At 45.4% G+C, this 17,946-nt stretch overlaps 1 protein-coding gene across 2 annotated transcripts in view; it reads right to left on the minus strand.

Annotated features, from left to right (window-relative positions):
* Nucleotides 1-17,946, minus strand: part of Prdm2 (PR/SET domain 2) — a 103,570-nt gene that overhangs the window by 15,058 nt on the left and 70,566 nt on the right. For both annotated transcript variants that reach the window (XM_055610786.1, XM_055610787.1), the window contains exon 8: nt 10,146-14,538. In XM_055610786.1, coding sequence (XP_055466761.1) covers nt 10,146-14,538 — 4,393 coding nt within the window. The remainder of the gene's footprint in view (nt 1-10,145; nt 14,539-17,946) is intronic.

Genomic DNA, 17,946 nt, shown 5'->3' on the forward strand with positions numbered 1-17,946 from the left:
GGGAGGTCTTCGAAGTGGAGTATCATGCTATGTAACTGGCCCTAAAATTTTCATTTCTTTTCACTATCCCACAAGCGCTGTGTGTAGGGGCTGCGGCTGGGGCAGGTGCTGGGGAACCATAGGGTGGGAAGCTGCTGCATCAAGCCGGCCCAGGTAATGATTCAAGTTCCTATTTCCTCCTTAGGAAAATACAAAGGACAGACAAGCCACGGAATCTTCACTTCTACCTCAGCTGACGTCAGGAGTCCTGGGCTTTGAAGCTAATTTGCCTGTCACTAAAGGATTATAAAGATGAAGCATAAAACAAAACACATGAAAGAGCCTGACAACTGAACAATACCATATACCAAGGAGAGATGGTAAAAGCAGGGGGAATGCGGAATGAAAACTGGAAGGAAACTACATGAAGAACAATATGTATCTTTTAAGAAGGATAGTCTGGTGAGGACTCACTTATAGGAAATTAATTTCATTGTCTTAAACCTGAAACTTTCCATAAACTTCCCAGGGCTTTGGCACAGTCACAAAACAGCAGTTTAAGGTGAAATTAACATGAACGTTCATACTCGGCAAAATACTCCCCTCCCCTAAGCAGGTCACACAAAGCTTGGAATGCCACCACAGTGCAACAGTGGCTGGCAGTGCCTCTAATGGGCTCCATCTCTAAAAGCTTTAAAGAACTCAAATGCTCCACTGACCCACTGACCACATCGACAGTTCTGCCCAGCCGTTACTTTAATCACCATGCCACCATGGGCTCAGTTCTTACACCAGAGTCAAGCAGCATGAGGGGTTTCTTCAGCAGGCCCCTCCCACCAAAAGCCCCTCAGTGATCATCACCTTGAGACTGCTCAAGCATGTGCTGCCCACTTCACATGGGGCCAGTTCCTGAGTGTCACCTGGCAGTTCCTCAATGATACCTTCCCAGGTTATGTTACTTTGGTACCTGACACTGAGTGGGTGTTAACAGGCCTTCCCAGAAGCCTGTGTCAACTTCATTAACACTCAGAGCCACCAGGGGTGGAGGCCTCGCTCTGTAAAGCGGGAAGCCCAGGCTTGGCCAACAGTGCTGACAGAACCAGAGGAGTCCTAGTAGTTCAGCTGGTTCGTCCAACTCCAATCCACTAAAACAAAACCGAGTTCTGGACAGCCACTCAGGAGTAAAGCTGCATCAGGGACAGTTAGATAAACAAGGTGACTTTAAAACAACTAGGTGGCTCCAAGCTGTAGCTCAGCACAGCGGCTTGTAGTTCAGACTGCTGGGAGTGGGGTCCCCTTTACACTGGTGTGGGACAGGACTCAAGTACTGTCATCTCTCCCTCTGGATTACCTGTCATGAGAATTCTACCTCCCCAGGTCCCAGAAAAGCTCAGCGCGAGGTCCCACTATGCACCCAGAAGAGATGTGATGTAAGGGAATGGTGGCTCTTTTGCTCCTCACAGGTCTGGTATTATCCTAGGTGTCACCTCTAAGCCCAGGGGCTCAGGAAGGCTCTCTGGCTCCAGAGCAAGACGCAGTATACAGCCCAACACCTGATGGTCCACCCTGATGTCTCGGACTAGTGGGAGCTAGGGGCAGGACTCAACACATCCAGCCATCAAATGGAAATAGAAGCCATCTAAAAATGTTCCTGCATCCTAGCTGGGTTGGCAATGGCTGGACATGATTATAAAGCCAAGTGAGAAGAGGATGCTACCAAAACAAAACTAAATCCCAGTAAGGAATACTGAAATGTATCTCAGCAAAATACTTGCCTGCTTTAAATGGAAACTGTTCTTAAAACAATGCCGCGACTACAGCCAAAGGCTGACACACATTCTTGTTGCTAACTTACGCGTGCCAGAAATTCTGTCTCTATGAAGTGAGTCCTGTTTAAAATTGACGTTTACATGAACTCTACAGATCATTAAAGTAGAACTCCAATATAGACCGTAAATGTCTGTCTAAATACTGACAGATTTCCTGCTCAGAACATAAGCCTGCACTTTGCAGTCCCAGCCTCTATGGCTCCCTAAATAACATTACAGTATCCCTCTGGCCAACACCACAGGACCCCCAAAGAAGCAGCTTCTTTTGAGACGGCTTTCTGTTCTGGCTTGTTGGCTGGACACTAATGTCTTCCCTAAGATGTTTACATTTCTTGTGATATCTGCCTGGATTTCCTATCACTTTCTATCAGGGGCTTGAAAGGAACATCAAGCCAGCAAAAGACAGGCAGAAATCACAAGTATTTCCAAGACTCTCATGGCTCAAAAAGGGATCTGATTTTTGGAATTGCATAAAGTAATTTAATGCAGTCATGTGAGCTTAATGCCATCCCCATCTCTAGCTCCCACACTTAGTCGGAGAGTAAACGAAGCTTACAGACACTCTTAAGGTCTTAACTCTGTGTTACAATATGGAGGGTGCTGGTTTAGTTCCTAGTACTACACGACAGCTCATCACCATTCGAAGCACACCAGGCAGGCATGAACTGCACATACAAAAACACAGGCAAAACTCTTCCACACAAGACAAACTTTAAGTAATCAAACTTTAAGTAAACAAAAGCAGTTCTGAGTCTGCATGTAAGGCAGTTTGCTGAGGTTGGAGGAGCTTCGACCGGCCTTCCTTCGGGGTTAACACACAGGTGACTGTGGTCAAACGGCAGTCCCTAGCTGACTTAAGAAGCACTGTCAGACGCAAAGGGTGTGATGCTAAGCGGCTTGACTTTATACGTGTGAACTCGGTTTCTACTGCAGCCCACTCTGCTGAAGCCACGGTTTCCTCCGAGAATGACTGTGATGACAGGCCGTCCACTCCAAATGAGGACAGAGGGACGAGGGAGATGGGGGCAGAACTGCCTCCCAGGGCAGTCCCTTAGCCACAGAACACTGTTTACTAAAGTCCAAGTCTTTAATGGAGAAGGTATCGGGGCCTATACTCTGCCTTTAAAAGAAATGAAACTGAGATCTATAAAGATGATCCAATGTGATGGCTCTCAAGATCAACTCTACTACTACCTGGAGAGGAAAAGAGCACTGGGAAGGGAGCTAAAACAAGACAGGTAATAACAGGCAGCAGCTGTGAGGCAGTGTCCCGAAGGCACCAAAGGCTGCAAACAGTTTACAGCAGTTCATGCCTTCCCTAATCACACCCACTCACAAACACCAAGCTTTAACCATTTTTTTCCATGTAACACTGGATGCTTTTTTATCTGGGATCTATTACACAGATGTCGTCTTCACACTCAGTCTGGATCTACTATTTGGTATTCCACAGCACTGTTCACTTAAGGTCCTAGTGTGAAACAGGTCTGTGGCAGGAAGGCTCAAGGTATATAAAGCAAGTGGATTCAAAGGGCCCTGCCTATGTCTAGGGTCTGCACAATCCCCAGCCCATGCCACCGGTGCACACACCTCTTAAGTCCAGGGTTTGGAACTCAAAAGCTCTGGCTCTCCAGTCCTGTCCTGCAAGATGCTCTTGAGGATTACATGTGGTACCAAGAGGTTCAAGAACCCACAGATCACCAACGATGGAGCGACACACCCAACTCTCAAGTGTGGGCTGAAATTAGCCAGAATGTTTAAAGCAAGAGATGGGCGACCCAGCACTCCTGGATCCCACAGTCCAAACTGATGAGAGGCTGGCTGGCTATAGGGAGGGCTCTTTGAGTGAACTGCAGAAGCCCTAGTCCGAAAGGCCAGAGGGGATCCGTCTCTCTCATAATGGCCTGCCCACACTTCCAAATACACCACAGCACTCCAGCAGAAATTTCACTGGGGGCAGATGGGCAAGTAATAGTCTCAGGCTAGCACCAGGGAGGAAGGGCTACGGGCTGCCAGATCTGGAAAGCCAAAAGATATAGCCATCAGCCAAGTCCTAAGGGCACCTGAAATGTGGCCTGTACATTCCCAGAATCCTCTACCTGTATTCCAATCCATTTTCTTTTCTTCTTTTATAATTTATTAAATTTTATTCTTTGTGCATTGGTATGAAGGTGTCAAGAATCCATGGAATTGGAGACAGTTGGAAGTTGCCATGTGGGTGCTAGGAATTTAACTCAGGTCCTTTGGAAGAGCAGACAGTGCTCTTAACCACTGAGCCATCTCTCTAGCCTCCTCCAATCCATTTTCAAAGTAAACTGCCCTCAATAAAGTTTCTTATAGACATCAATCAAATCAAAGCAAACCTCAATATCTAATCAAACGCTGCATGTCTAAAATGAGCTTGGATATCAGTAAGCATTTTGATTTAATTATGAACATCTATGTTCCTGGGACATCAACATTCAAACATCAAGTTGGTCACATCTTTCTCAGCGCTTTTTTGGGGACTATGACATGAGGACAACACTCCAAATATTAAGTATGACACCAGACGAAAGACCACTAGGAAAATATAGGCTCACACAGGTCAGGAGTTCCACTTTTTTTTTTTTTTCGGGGGGGGGGGGGGGGGAGGACCTGGACAGGGTCTCACTATGTACCCTAGTCTCAAACTCAGAGGGCTGCCTGCCTCTGCCTCCTGAATGCTGTTATTAATATTGTGCAGCACCGCACTTTTTCCTGGGGTCATGTTGAAGACTCAAAGACTCTAGAAACTATTCTTGCCAGGAAATATTTGTCACAACCAAGCTTCTAACAGCCAGCATAGGACTCATCACTCATGATGTGCCTTCCAACAGTGAAAGGGACAGGAGGCTCTAGTAACTTACTTTTTAATGTTTAAAAAACATTTCACTCTGCATAAAGGGTAAGAGCAACCAGAATGGAGCAGCTCCTACTTTACCAGATGGACATGGAAGGAATGGCTTCTTCGGAACTCTTCCCTTTGGCAAATGTGTCTGAGGTTCCAGTGCCTGTTAGAGCCAGGGATGCCATGAAGAATGGGAGAAGCACGCCCTGTCCTTTACCAGTGTGGGTGGGACAGCATGCACAGCCAGCAACAGTCCACTCCTTGTTTTCTGCAGACTGTAAGCTAAGATGTAGCAACAGCCCTCACTCAAGGCTAACCCACCAAAAACTAGGAAAGCACAAGGGTCTCATGAATGAATGCTAAGCAGACAGGGTGGGATGGAAGCTGCTTCTCTTTCTCAGAGCATCTCCAAAATCTGGCTTCCTGGCATGGCTCTGCAGTACACCTGCATGCATTTGTAAACAACATTTTCAAGAACTACTGCTGAAGAAACTGCCAACTTCCATCACCCTCCCCTCCTTTTCACAGCGTCTCCTGGAACCTGGTAGTAGACTTGTGAATTCCTGGACAAGTTGCCAGGCCTGCGGTGCCTGCAGGGAGGTCACACAGTGGGCTCTAGGCCAGACTAGAGCCCACCTTAAAACTCCTATCCACACTTTAAAACAGCCCCTGGAAGAAACTTAACACATGCTTCTTTGATTCTTGCTTGGGAGAACAATAGTCACTCTGCAAACTAAACAGCAGACCACTCAGAAGCAGCTTAGATCTCAGGTAAAAACTCCGTCCTTTACACTCTTCTCACAATCCACAAGTCACTTCTTGACCCAGCTAAGTGTCTGCCCTCAAGGGGAGTCAATTGCAATTAGCAAAGTTCAGTTGATGTCACACAGACACAGTGGAGAGTGGTCCCAGGCCAATGATTGACTACACAGACTATAAACCAAACAAGGTCCAAGTGGCCTGCTTCCCCCTTATGGACAAAATGCAGTCCTTTCACAAGTGTTTACAAAGTGTTTATTAGTTACAATGATATAGAATGCATCATCCAATTCTTTCCTAGTTATCAGGTGTTTTAAATAACATGAAAAAAATCTTAAGACATCTGACAAGCAGAGGATGTATCCATGCTAACAGGACAAGTAGCAAACATCGCTCTTGTATGTCTGTAATGAACTGTCAAGGCTACATTTGTTAAAAATCAATGAACAATCCCTTTTGCATGTCAAATTGTAAATTTTAATGTTTTCATTAGAATAATCTTTATAGCACTCTGCAACAAGAAGCAATAAAATAACTAACAGCAAACTTCAGTACAGCAGACACTGTCCAGATTAACAATGCAAACAAAAATGTAAGCTATAAATCACAAAATACAATTGAGGCACCCAAAAACAATTTAAATAATTTTAAATATTTTATTTTTAACCGCTACAAATGCTTTATACAGTATTTCAACATAAAGTCTCCTTAACAGAGATGTAACAAAATGGGAATGGTAGTGAAAGGTTAATGTGGCACAAATTCAGCAAACAAGTATTAAACTACAAATTTTAAGAGGTAGATTACTTTTAAGGTTGAATACAAAACACAGTATGAATAAGATGTAGCCATTTTCCACCAACTCAGTCATTAATACGGGAGGAAGCATCAGCACTCATGGAGAAGTGGTGCTGATCTGCTTTGGAAGGAAGAGGCCAATCTGTTGCATTGAATCTACTGAGACTGAAGAGTGAGACCTGGTGTGTGGACACAAACAGCCATACAGGCCTGGATGCTTTCCGTGCACTGATACACGGCTACATAGCATCTCATAATATAATAGCTATAAATTAGTGCCAGACAATAAGAGGAAAATGTACAGCTGGATAAACATTATGCAAACAGAAGCATGAAAAGGAGTCCATATCCAATCTGGTTTTCTCTGCATTATGCTGGCAATCTGCTTGTGATTATTTTTTTTTTAAGGGGAGAGGGCTTGGAAACAGCTAAATGCCTCTCTGTGTAATTCACATGAAAGAAAGGCATCAAGGGCTGGTGTGTAAGCAAGTGTTCTGAGGTAAGCACACCCAATCTGTCATCCCTGAAACTATGAGGACCACTGATACAAAAACAAGAGCTACTTGCTTTGTAAGGTGCAGTTCAATTGCTCCCTTTGCTGCTCTCTGCCACTCAAGGACCACTCAGAGTGGCCATTTCCATGATGAGGAAGCAGCCAGTCCATCCTAGCCCATCTTACAGCTCCTTTCTCTTTGGATCTCAGTCACCTGAGAGCCCAGCACACATCTGGCTCCACCAAGGAGACAGATGCTCGCCTCTAAGCAGAGCAAGAAGCCTGTGGTACAGCTGTATGGTACAGCTTTTGAGTCGGCTTCCACTGGTCTCGCAAGCTGGGTAGATGTCGTATCCTTTGCCGTAGTGCTTATCCTAAGCTGAGCATGCAATACCTTTTAGTCAGAAAAAGTTTAAAGTTTGTTTGTTTGGTTGGTTGGTTTTGGGGGGAGAGTGTTTCTACAAGAAGTGACTAGAAAATAAAAAAACTGAAGATAAATGATAACACAACACAACCTTGTGTGAACTGACCATGTTAAAGAAAAAGGTGAAAAGACTGTAAGACAAACGTCACCAGACAGAAACATAAATGTCTCTAATCGTTTTAACAACTTGATTCCTGCCCTAACGAAACACAGCTGTTTCCAACCCACAGTTTGCAGTGGGTATGGGCCCTGGGATGGGGAGAGGGGGCTGTTGTGTGTCAGAGGTTACTTTGTTCACTCAGCACCAGGAAGTGGTGGGAACCTGTGCTAGAGCTGCTGCTTCTCTAGCTTTCTGACTTCTGGACAAGGAGCTGGGGTGTCATGAAAAATGGAAATATTGCTTGGACAGAACAGCTCTTTGGATTACAGGGAAGAACATGGTAAGAGTCTGCTTCTCCTCTCTGGAAAGGAGTCTTCAGCAACAGACCCAAAAGCAGCGGCAAGAAGGCCCAGGCAGACTGTGCCTCACACTCACCTGCTTTTTTTTCCCCCTTTTCTTCTTCTTTTTTTTTTTTTTTTTTTTTTTTTTTTTTTGTGTGTGTGTGTGTGTGTGTGTGTGTGTGTGTGTGTGTGTGTGTGGTTTTATTTTGAATAAGACATTTGGAGCATATGGCTTTTTAACCTCAGAATGATATTCTTGCTGGTGATCTAGGAAGTGGCCAACTGATCATCTGTGGAGTCCTGTGCTCAATGCTGTGTTCTGACTACATCCATGTGGCTGGTGGCACATGGCCTTAAAAGCTGCAGAACCCTATCCTATACTGGCTTTCAAGTGCAAGTGTCTGATGCTGGACATGGCTTACAATCCTGGTTTGCTGCAATCCACAAGTTCTGCAGAGCTGAGAACAGCAAATCATGGCACATGGGAGCTGCTTGCATCACGAAGTCTCCTCTAAGCCAACTGAGAAACACTGGAGCAGAGGACCACTGTCAGTAAACATTCCTCCCTTGTCAGCATACAACACATAAGCACTGAAAAAGAGCTCAGCCTGGCCTGTACCAGCCCTGAGTTAGAGGACACCTGCAGCCAGGAAGCCTACTGTTATCTATGTTTGCATTCTGCAGAAATGCCCACTCTTATGTCTAGACAGTCAAACATGATGTCCTATTGGACGTTTGGTTTTTAATTGTCCAAAACAACTTACAAGGTAACAGTCTCTTGGTTTAAGTGCCTTGGACGATTCCCCTCATCCTGTAGATCTGTCTACAACAAAAGGGCAGTGACTCACAAAGGAAAAGGACTAGCCACCAGGGACATTGCACTGCACTCTCTGCTACTGAGTGCACTACTCATGTTTTCATTATCTATAGCTTTAAGCGATGCTTTTTAGGTCAACTTTAACTCCAGCAACGTAACTCTGTTAACTATTAAAATAGTTTACAATCTACTAGAGCAAAGAAGAGACACACATTTGGAGGCACTTTAGCCTTACAGTCTTTAAAACACCAGGTAAGAGTGAAGCAAGTAAATTTTATACATGCACACTCAGCTCTTACATTTTCATACACTCACCCCTGAAAAGTCTACAGGAGTCAGTACAAAACAGTAATTCTTTCAGAAAACACTTGAACAGAGCACATTCAAAGCATCAATCACCTGCATGGTAACCCATGAAAATGATGGCTCAATAATGTTAAGATTGTGCGGGATTCTCTAGAACAGAGGCCAGTAACAAGCAGAGAGCACTGATGGCTGAAAATAGTGCTTTCTGTCACCAGAGCCAACTCAACAATGCTGCCTATGCACCCACATGGCCAAACATGACCAGATCAATAGCAAATAACACTCGGCATATTTTGAAGTACCTTAAAAAAGATTCCAATCCTTCAGCCCTACAGTAAACCACTGAAAACAGCCTTTGCTGTTGCCCAATATCTAGTGCTTTCTTTTACTATGCTTTAAGGCACACAGTGCCAAGAACTCTACCCGAGTGACAATGGAATGCTTAGGTCTTCTCCAAAACAAGTCACTCCACAGCTGTTCCTAACTCTGTTTGCTTCTAACACCCAGAATTACAGCCATGACAGCCCAGAATCCAGGCAGGCTTCACATAGAAGGTATCAAAGTATTTGCAGAGATGCCTTCTAATGGTCACTGACCTGTGGACATTAATTATTTGGGAATAAGCACGAATTCCAAGTGTGCGTCAACTCAGCCTGAAAAGTCAATGTAACAGACTGAAGTAGGGCCGTATCACTCTGTCCCTGAGAACCCTTTGTAATATGGAGAGAACATGGAATAAGGCAGTAAGGTCAGTTCAGATCTAAAATGAAATGTTACTGGAGAAGGCACTGAGCCTCAGGGCCACGGGCCCCTGCCTCCCTGCAATCTCAGTGCCTAAACCGCTCTCCTGTCCCATTAGAACCTCAACTGCTGATTGCACTATGGCTGTAGGCAGAGGGCTGGAGGGAGAATATAAGGCATTTTTAAAGATATATGGTGTTTTACACAATGTGGCAACTTTTTAAAATTCAAACACTAGCGAATGGAAGCATTAATAATAAACAGTTTTAGACACTGGTAACTATGCTTAAGTCACAAACTATGAAAGAAGAGTGCAATGTGGTTGCTAACGGTCTTGGGACCCACTTCACCCTCAGGAGCAACAAAGGGCCAGGAACCAACATAAGCGGCACTGAAACACTGCCCAAAATGTGAATTAAGAAACCCTTATCTTCTCACTCAGGAAATTGACTTTACGTTCCACTCAGAAATTAAAGAAATGGTACCACTTTGTGAGTACTAAGTCTGAAATAAAATGTATTTATTCATCTGTACAGCAGCCAAAGCAGCAAGGGTATGCTACAAATTATGCAATTGCCACTTTGCTAAAATGCTCATGTCAACATTTTATAGGACGAGGAAACAAAAACATCCTTCAGGCCGGCTACAGCTCTCCCGGCGGTCCTCACCTCCCCGAGGTCTGGGCTTACCTGAAGTCCTTCAGCTCATGCCTGGCACTGCTGTCCTCTCTCCTGCTTTCACTCAGGTCCGCAGCAGCTGCCAGCTGAAGGCTTCTGGTGATTGGGCCCCCACTCCGCTCTCTAGATTTTACTATGAACCGGTCTGTTCTTTTCTTACTGGCCAGAGAAGTCTTGCTTTGTAGAACAGCCTTGCTCTTCTGCACTCTCACTTGCAGACTTCGGGATGATTTGCTTGAGAGCTGAGCAGCATGACTCTTGGCAACAGCTTTAGATTTTTTGCCCTCAACATGAGTAATTTTGGCCATTCTTATAGGACTGGAATTCCTCAAAGATGAAGAGCTTGCTTTTTTGGATTTGACCGAAGCTGCAAATTTGACATTCTGTCTGGATCTGAAGGATGATGAAGGCAGTGAGGGTTGGACAGGGCCTGAGCTCCGAGCTCTGGTCTTACCCAAGGGTGCCTGTGTGCTCTGCATCTTAATCTCTGCATCTGCAGTCCGCCTCCGGGGATTGCTGCTATTGTTCCTGTCACTGCTAGCAGGTGAGGCATGGCTACCTTTCTTAGATGAATGGGAAACTTTTCTTTTGGAAGGAGAAAGGGGTTTTTTAGGACAGCTGAAAGCGGCATGCTTATTCAGGCTGCCGATGTATGTGAACTCCCTGTCACAGTAAGGGCAGATGTGAGAGGATGCCTCGGAACTGTCCTTCAGGTCTGCCCGCTGCTTTGCAGATCTGTTCTTCTGAAGGATCGCTTTCTGCACCAGCTGGTTTTTTTTCTTTAATGCGCTTAGCTTGAGTTTATTTGGAGACATTTTGCTGAGCTCAACATTGAAGCTCAGTCTCTTGGGCTGCCCCATCCGTCTGAAGGCATTTTTCCCAGAGTTGTCTAAAACTACCACTCCGTTTTTGGGTTGCACAGTTTGTTTCAGGGGCACTGGGTTTTTCTTAGGGGTGTACCTCTTCTTGTCACTTGCAGATGCACACGCCAAGATATGTTTATGCAGCTCGGGCATATTATCAACACCCTTTCCACACTTTGTACAGCGAATGGCAGTAGTGAAAGTCTGTGGAATATTGTGCGTGGTGAAGTTTGTGGCTGTTACCCCAATCCCCATGGGGTTTCGATGGTGGTACTGAAATGGGGGTGGTTTAAAGCTCGGGTAGTGCTGATTGAGACCAAGACGAACATCTGGATCTTTTGTCTTTATTCCAGATGCCATTATTTTGATGGTTGTGTAAAGCTCTTCAGAGGAATCATTTAACTCCTCATCTCTAGAAGTTTCTGAAGGCTCTTCTGGCAGACTCTGCATAAGCTCCACATGGGCCTTGCTGGGGTCTGTGAAGTTTTGGGGCCTCAAGGTTCCACTTTCAAACTCGTGGTGTGTGCACACCTCATCTGGGTGGAGATCACGCTGGTGCTGCTGTAAATTGCACAAGAAGGCAAATTCTTTTTTACATACAGAACACACAAAAATATTTCCGACTCCATGAAGCAGAAATCGATGCTCTGACAGATCAGTCTTACCCTTAAAAAGCTGCACACAAAACTCACACTTGAAGGGCCATTCTTCAGCATGAACAGATAAATGCTTGGTTAGATCTTTAATGGAAAGAAAAGGTGATTCACAGACATTGCAAACAAAGTTTTTGCTGAATGTTTCCTGGACCACACTCTGTTCACCTGCAGGAAGGGCCTCGTCCTTGGGTTTCAGACCTTCATTCTCTGACTCCTCCTGCTTGAAAGTTATTGCGGGGAGAGATGCTTCCAGGTTGTCTCCAGAGGAAACCACAGATGACACTGCTGAGAGAGGGGGTGGTGACGGGGATGTGGAGGAGCATGAAGAGGAAGAGAAGGAAGAAGAGGAAGAGGAGGAAGAGGAAGAAAGTGTTGGAGGACCAGGGGAAGCAGCAGACATGAGTGGCTCTACAGGAGGAATGGGAGAGGGTGAGGGGGACACTGTTGGGGAGAGAATTGGAAGGGGAGACTGGGCAGTGGCATTTGAGAACGGAGAGGGGCACTGCTGAGGAGAGGCATCAGAAGAGGGGGTGGGGAGAGGGACAGTTGGAAGGAGGGGAGGTGGTGGAGTGGCAACAGTTAACACAGGAGGGCAAGGGGGAGGAGAACAAGGCTCTGTGGGGACCAAGAGAGGAGGCAGCTGACCGGAAGACAGGGAGGCTGTCTGGAGAGGGGGTGATGAAGGGTCAACAACTTCAGGTGGGGACTCAACAGCAGGGGCTGGGCAACTCAAGTCAGGACCAAATTCAGGATCTGGCTGCGTATCTAAGGATTTACAAGGACTTGGGCTCCTGGTCACCTCTGCTGTGGTTTCTGTAGGTAAGCTAACACCATTGTACTCATTGAGAAGAACCTTTTGCAACATGCAGGTGGTTGGTTTTTTCTTCTTTGCAGCACCACAGGACGGCTGTGTCAAATGGTTCTCTTTAAATTCCTTGCTTTCAGAATCACAAGGCTTTTTATGCACACTGAGATCCAGTACAGATTCCCAAGGGACTGGAGTCTTGCCTGTGCCCTCTGACTTCTGTTTGACCCCACTGGATAAATCCAATGGCTGTTGGTTGCACACATTGCCAAAGGTGGAATTGGCTGCCCATTCTTTTGTTATTTTGTATTCTTCAAAGCAAGGAGGGCTTCCACTCTCTCTCTCATCTCTCCCAGACAAACTCCAGGCTGGTGAGTCACTACGACTTTCTAACTTGGGTTTCTTGGAAGTCAGAACTGTGTCTGTCCACGCTGCTTTCCCATCACTTGGTTTCCCAAAATCTCGCAGGGCAGGGCTGTGCTGTGGAGAGCTGGGCGGAGAGCTGGTGCGCCTTTTAAACCTACTAGAGGTCACAGGTAACATGGATGCGGGAGCAGAAACACACACAGGGCCTAACTTAGGAATCTCGGCTGCTGATATCCCTGCAGGAGTCAGCTTGTCCTGGGTCTGAAGAAGCTGCTTGAGTTTTGAAGACAAATAGACACCTTTCTCTTTATGGAAAGATACCACCTCTGTTGTTGATATGCTCAGAGGTAGACTTAAAGAACACGAGGGTGCTGTAGGGTCAGAATCTGCCTCAGCTTTAATTTTGGGGAGCACAGGCGGACTTGCAGTCCTCCGTTTCTTGGACTCACAATTTGTGCTGCTGGGAGACTCCTTAGGAAGATCGTCTGTTATAGAGATCTGGGTGTTCTTTATATTTTGAGTAATCTCCACAGTTACCGGAGTGAGCAGGCAATCTATGCCATACAAGTGTGCAGAATTAGACTCCATCTCAATCACATCACAATTACTAGTGCTGCTGTTGGTCTGAATCTTACCGTCAATATAGTAATTTAGGTTTTCAGAGATGTTGCTCGAAATGTCCATGATGTACACATCATCTGTTTCCCCTTCCTCCTCTGGCTCTGTGCTTGGTACATAGACATTCTGGGAGGGTGGGGCCTGCTCTGCTGGTGGCTGCGGCTCTTCTAGGAGTCCTCCTTTTCGCCGGACGCCTTTGGGAATCAGGTGGCGTTCGTGAACTCTGCGCTGATGTCGTCTCATATTGGTGTGCGTTCCAAATACCTTTTTGCAGTACTTGCATGGATGAAGTTCTTTAACTTCGCCATTCTCCTCCATGAAAGATGAATTTATTATGTCCTGTGAGGCTTTCTCTGAGTTCAATATCAAAGAGTCTTGCGCAAGTTGAGGTGGACTCGAGTCATCTTTAGAAATGATGTTTTCTCCCTTGCCATCATCTGGATCCTCTGAGGGCTGTAGTGTCACGCTGGGCTTCCTCTTTAACCCTGCTTCGTGGCGACGCTCATGCCGCCTCCTGTTAATCTGTGTGCCAAACGCTTTCCCACAGTACTTGCACTTGAAAGCATGATTGATTGTAGACATGTGGATATGCATGTGACGTTCAAGCCCCTGCTTGGTTGCAAATTTTCTTTCACAATGTTGACATGGAAACATAAATGTTTCAAACACATCACCATTGGCCTCCTCTCTAGTTCTGGGGATATGGAGAAGAGGGATCACGTCTGGAGAGTCTTCAGAAGTTTCATTTAAAATACTCTGTGGTTCTTCTAATAAATCCTCCGGCTTTTCTTCACACCGTATTTCTGGCTCTTTCACAGAGCTTTCGTTCGGTATGTCAGCTTCTTCCTCTCCATCTTCTTCCAACTCCTCCTCCTCTTCCTCTTCCAACTCCTCATCCTCATCCTCCTCTTCCTCTTCCTCCATATCATTGATCTCACAGTCTGTGACTTCTTGCTTCCCATCTGGCTCTGGCTGTGGCTCGCAGGCTGGAAGAGGGATGGCCACCTGTGGAACTGCATCCTGGCTGACCACCTCTGGCAGAAGGGCTGGCTGCTCAGGTGCAGAAGCCAAAGGCCTCTCGTCCTCTTCTTTAGGACCTAGGTAGCATAAAGGAGGAGAAGCACAAGAGATAAGGACACACTGGCGGCTGTGTGATCAACTTATATGACTCTACTGCTGGAAGCTGCTCGGAGCAAGAATAGCTCCTTTAGACGTTGATCTGGTTGCAAATTCCTTCCACTCACTTAACAAAAGGAATTGCGTAGGCCTGGGTAACACCAGGCACATCAGGACAAGTATGCCCACAGGGTATTAAGCATTTCTGTTTACAAAAACTGAAGTCCCTACAACTTGTTGGAATAGCCATATAAACTGTAAGGAGACTGATTACAAATTCCAATTTCTCATGATTCAAAGAAATTGCTAAACCTCTCATCCTTGACTGAAGGATGGAACTTGTTCAAGAATGATGTAATCAGCTGTTCAAGTAAAGAAACTTTCTATCTCTCAGAAGCCTAATTAATTGTTATGGATCATGAGCATGTCACTGAAGAAAACAGCAATCCCCAATCCCCAATGAGTCTATACACTCATTCCCATCAGAAGCAGATAGGCCAGAGAAGGACTTGCTAATGAGGCCAGTTGAGCAGAGAGACATAAAGAAAATAAATCGTATAATCATCTGGTAGACAGAATGCCTTGGGCAGAGGAAACAGCAAATACATGAGCTCTAAGTCAAGATGGCACTAAGCAGGTTCAAGTTCAGGGAGGCTGTAGAAGTGAGTTGGAAAAAGCTCAGGAAATGAGACTGGAGGTAACCCAGGACCACAGGTAAGACAGCATGAGAAGCTAGCTGTTACCCTGAGTTAAAGGGAGCTTGTCCCAAGTTCAAGGGAGCTTGTAGGTGTTCTAACAGAGAAGTCAGTCATATGGCTCCATTTTCAAGAAACATGTTGCTTATGGGGAGGAAAATGGAAAAGCTATGTGGACAAGGAAAGGAGGTGAGCGAGAAAAGCCCATTGCTCCAGGAAACGTACGGGATGACATGCAGGTAGTAGGAAGGGGAAGGTGATGGGAAGTAATTGGACCCTGGGTTCAGGCACTTTGGAAATGAAGTTGACTGGATGTGGTGAGAAGCCAAAGAGGACTGCAGGAAACTGCAACAGTTCTGTTATCAAAAGAGACTATGTACAGGAGAAGCAGGGATGCCTATACATGCATGTGGCAGAGAAAAATCATGAGTTTACTTAGGACGAGCTCAAGTTTCAGGTACAGTAATATAGGTGTCTCAGTGATAACATTAAGTAGAATCTCATATGAATCTAGAGGTCGGGCTGGGAAGAATGCTCAATGGTTAAAAGCACTGGCTACTGTTCCAGAGGACCTGGGTTCAATTCCCAGCAACCACATGGCAGATTACAACTTTCTGTAACTCCAGTTCCAAGGGATCTGACACACTCACACAGGCATACGTGCAGGCAAAACACCAATACATATAAAAAAAAATTAAAAACAAAAGTTAAAAAAGAAAAAAAGAATCTTGAGGTCAGCAGAGAGGCTGGAGTGCCTGACTATATAGCCAAGTCCTCAGGGGGAGAGACATTTTTAAGCAATAAACTGCAGATTACACGGAAAGTAGACAGACAGGGAAGGACTATATCCCAAAGATTGAAAGCCTAATCATCTTTGTCAGCTTGACCTATCTGGGAGAGGAAAGCTCAACTGGGGAAGTACCTGCCTGACTATAGGCATGTCTGTGGGTACTTTCTTGAATGACAGTTGGTGTAGGAGGGTCCAGCCCAATGTGGGCAACGCAATCCTTGGGCAAGTGGTCCCAGGCTATATAAGAAAAGTTGCTGAGTTTCAGCCTTGAAGTAAGCCAATAAGCAGTGTTTCTCCCTGGTCACTGCTTCCGCTCCTGCCTCAGCTTCCCTCAATAATGGGCCATAACCCACAAACCAAATAAACCATTTCTTCCCCCAGGTTGCTTTTGGTCATTACTGTATCACAGCAACAGAACACAAACTAGGCCCAAGAGTGAGAAATGGCCTTTAGGCCAAGAAACAAGTCCCAAGGAAGAAATGGTTCACTCAGTCCAGAGCTGTAGGATACTGGGTAAATAAAGAACTAAAACTGGCGTGTGTTCCATTTGCCAACAGGGAGGTCTATTGATCAAGACAACAGCCGCAGCAGAACAATGAGGACAAATTCTCAAATGGAAGGAAGAAAACAGAAGAAATAGTAGCAGCTCTTTCAAGGCTCTCTATAAAGGAAGAGAATGCGCTTGTGGATAGAAGAGAAAACACTCTTCCAGATCAGATGCTAGGCGAAGACAAATGTTGGTGAGGTGAACCACAAGGTCACCTGCTCAGTAAGGGCCACCTGCTATGCTACTGAATTCAGTCCCTTCTCCCACAGTCACCCTAGTCACCCTAAGAGTTCAGAAACTTGGGGTGGGGGGCAGCAGAGCTACAATTTCTCTAGGCCAAGTAAACTGGCCAACTCCTCCAAGTCCTCTGACAGACTCCCATGGAGCACGCATAGCAGACAGCACAGGTCACATCAGACTGTCAGGACCCTGACACCATGTCCTCCATTTACAACAGGATAAAATGACTGTTCAAGTTTTACTCTGGCAGAAGCTACACAAAGCAAGCAAACAACTGTCCTATAATAAACGCATGGCCATATTTGTGACAATACAAATAATATGAAGTGTGCTCTGCAGGCTGACAGCCATCAAGGATAAAGGGAAAGGTGACAAAGGTTTATAGAAATCAGGATAAAAAGCATACAATACTGCATCTGAATGCTAAGAAAGTCATTTCGAAAACTGAGCTATGGGATGGATTAAGAGACTGAGAAAAAGACATTCCAGAATGCTGAGAGCAAGGCGGGCATCGTACTATTGGACAATAGGAGACAAAGGCAAAAAAGAGTGGCCCAAGTGTCTGGACACAACATGCTATCTACAGACAAGGACCACTGGAAGGAGGAGATGATAAAGAGCAGCCAAATGCTACAAGCTCTACAAATACAAAGTAACAAAAGCTCCCCTTAAACACCTGGGCCTCAGACCTCTTGCTATTTCCGAGAAATAGGGGCCCAACTTCTACCATCTGCTGCTACTTCATTAGCAGTAAGCTCCTATTTCTAAATAGAAATCAGCCTTCTCTCCCTTGGAAACATTTCATACTTTCTATGTGCTTTCAACAAGCCAGGAGAGTAGTCAATAGTGGTAATAACACATTTCACATGTGCTCTCAGATATATTTTCTTTCTTTTCTTTTCTTTTCTTTTCTTTTCTTTTCTTTTCTTTTCTTTTCTTTTCTTTTCTTTCCTTCCTTCCTTCCTTCCTTCCTTCCTTCCTTCCTTCCTTCCTTCCTTCCTTCCTTCCTTCCTTCCTCTTTCTTTCTCTCTCTCTCTCTCTCTTTCTGTTTTTTTTGAGACATGGTTTCTCTGTGTAACAGAGCCCCTGGCTGTCCTGGAACTTGCTTTGTAAACCG

Source organism: Psammomys obesus, unplaced genomic scaffold (assembly GCF_907164565.1).
Source record: "Psammomys obesus unplaced genomic scaffold, mPsaObe1.curated_primary_1811, whole genome shotgun sequence".
Lineage (NCBI taxonomy): Eukaryota > Metazoa > Chordata > Mammalia > Rodentia > Muridae > Psammomys > Psammomys obesus.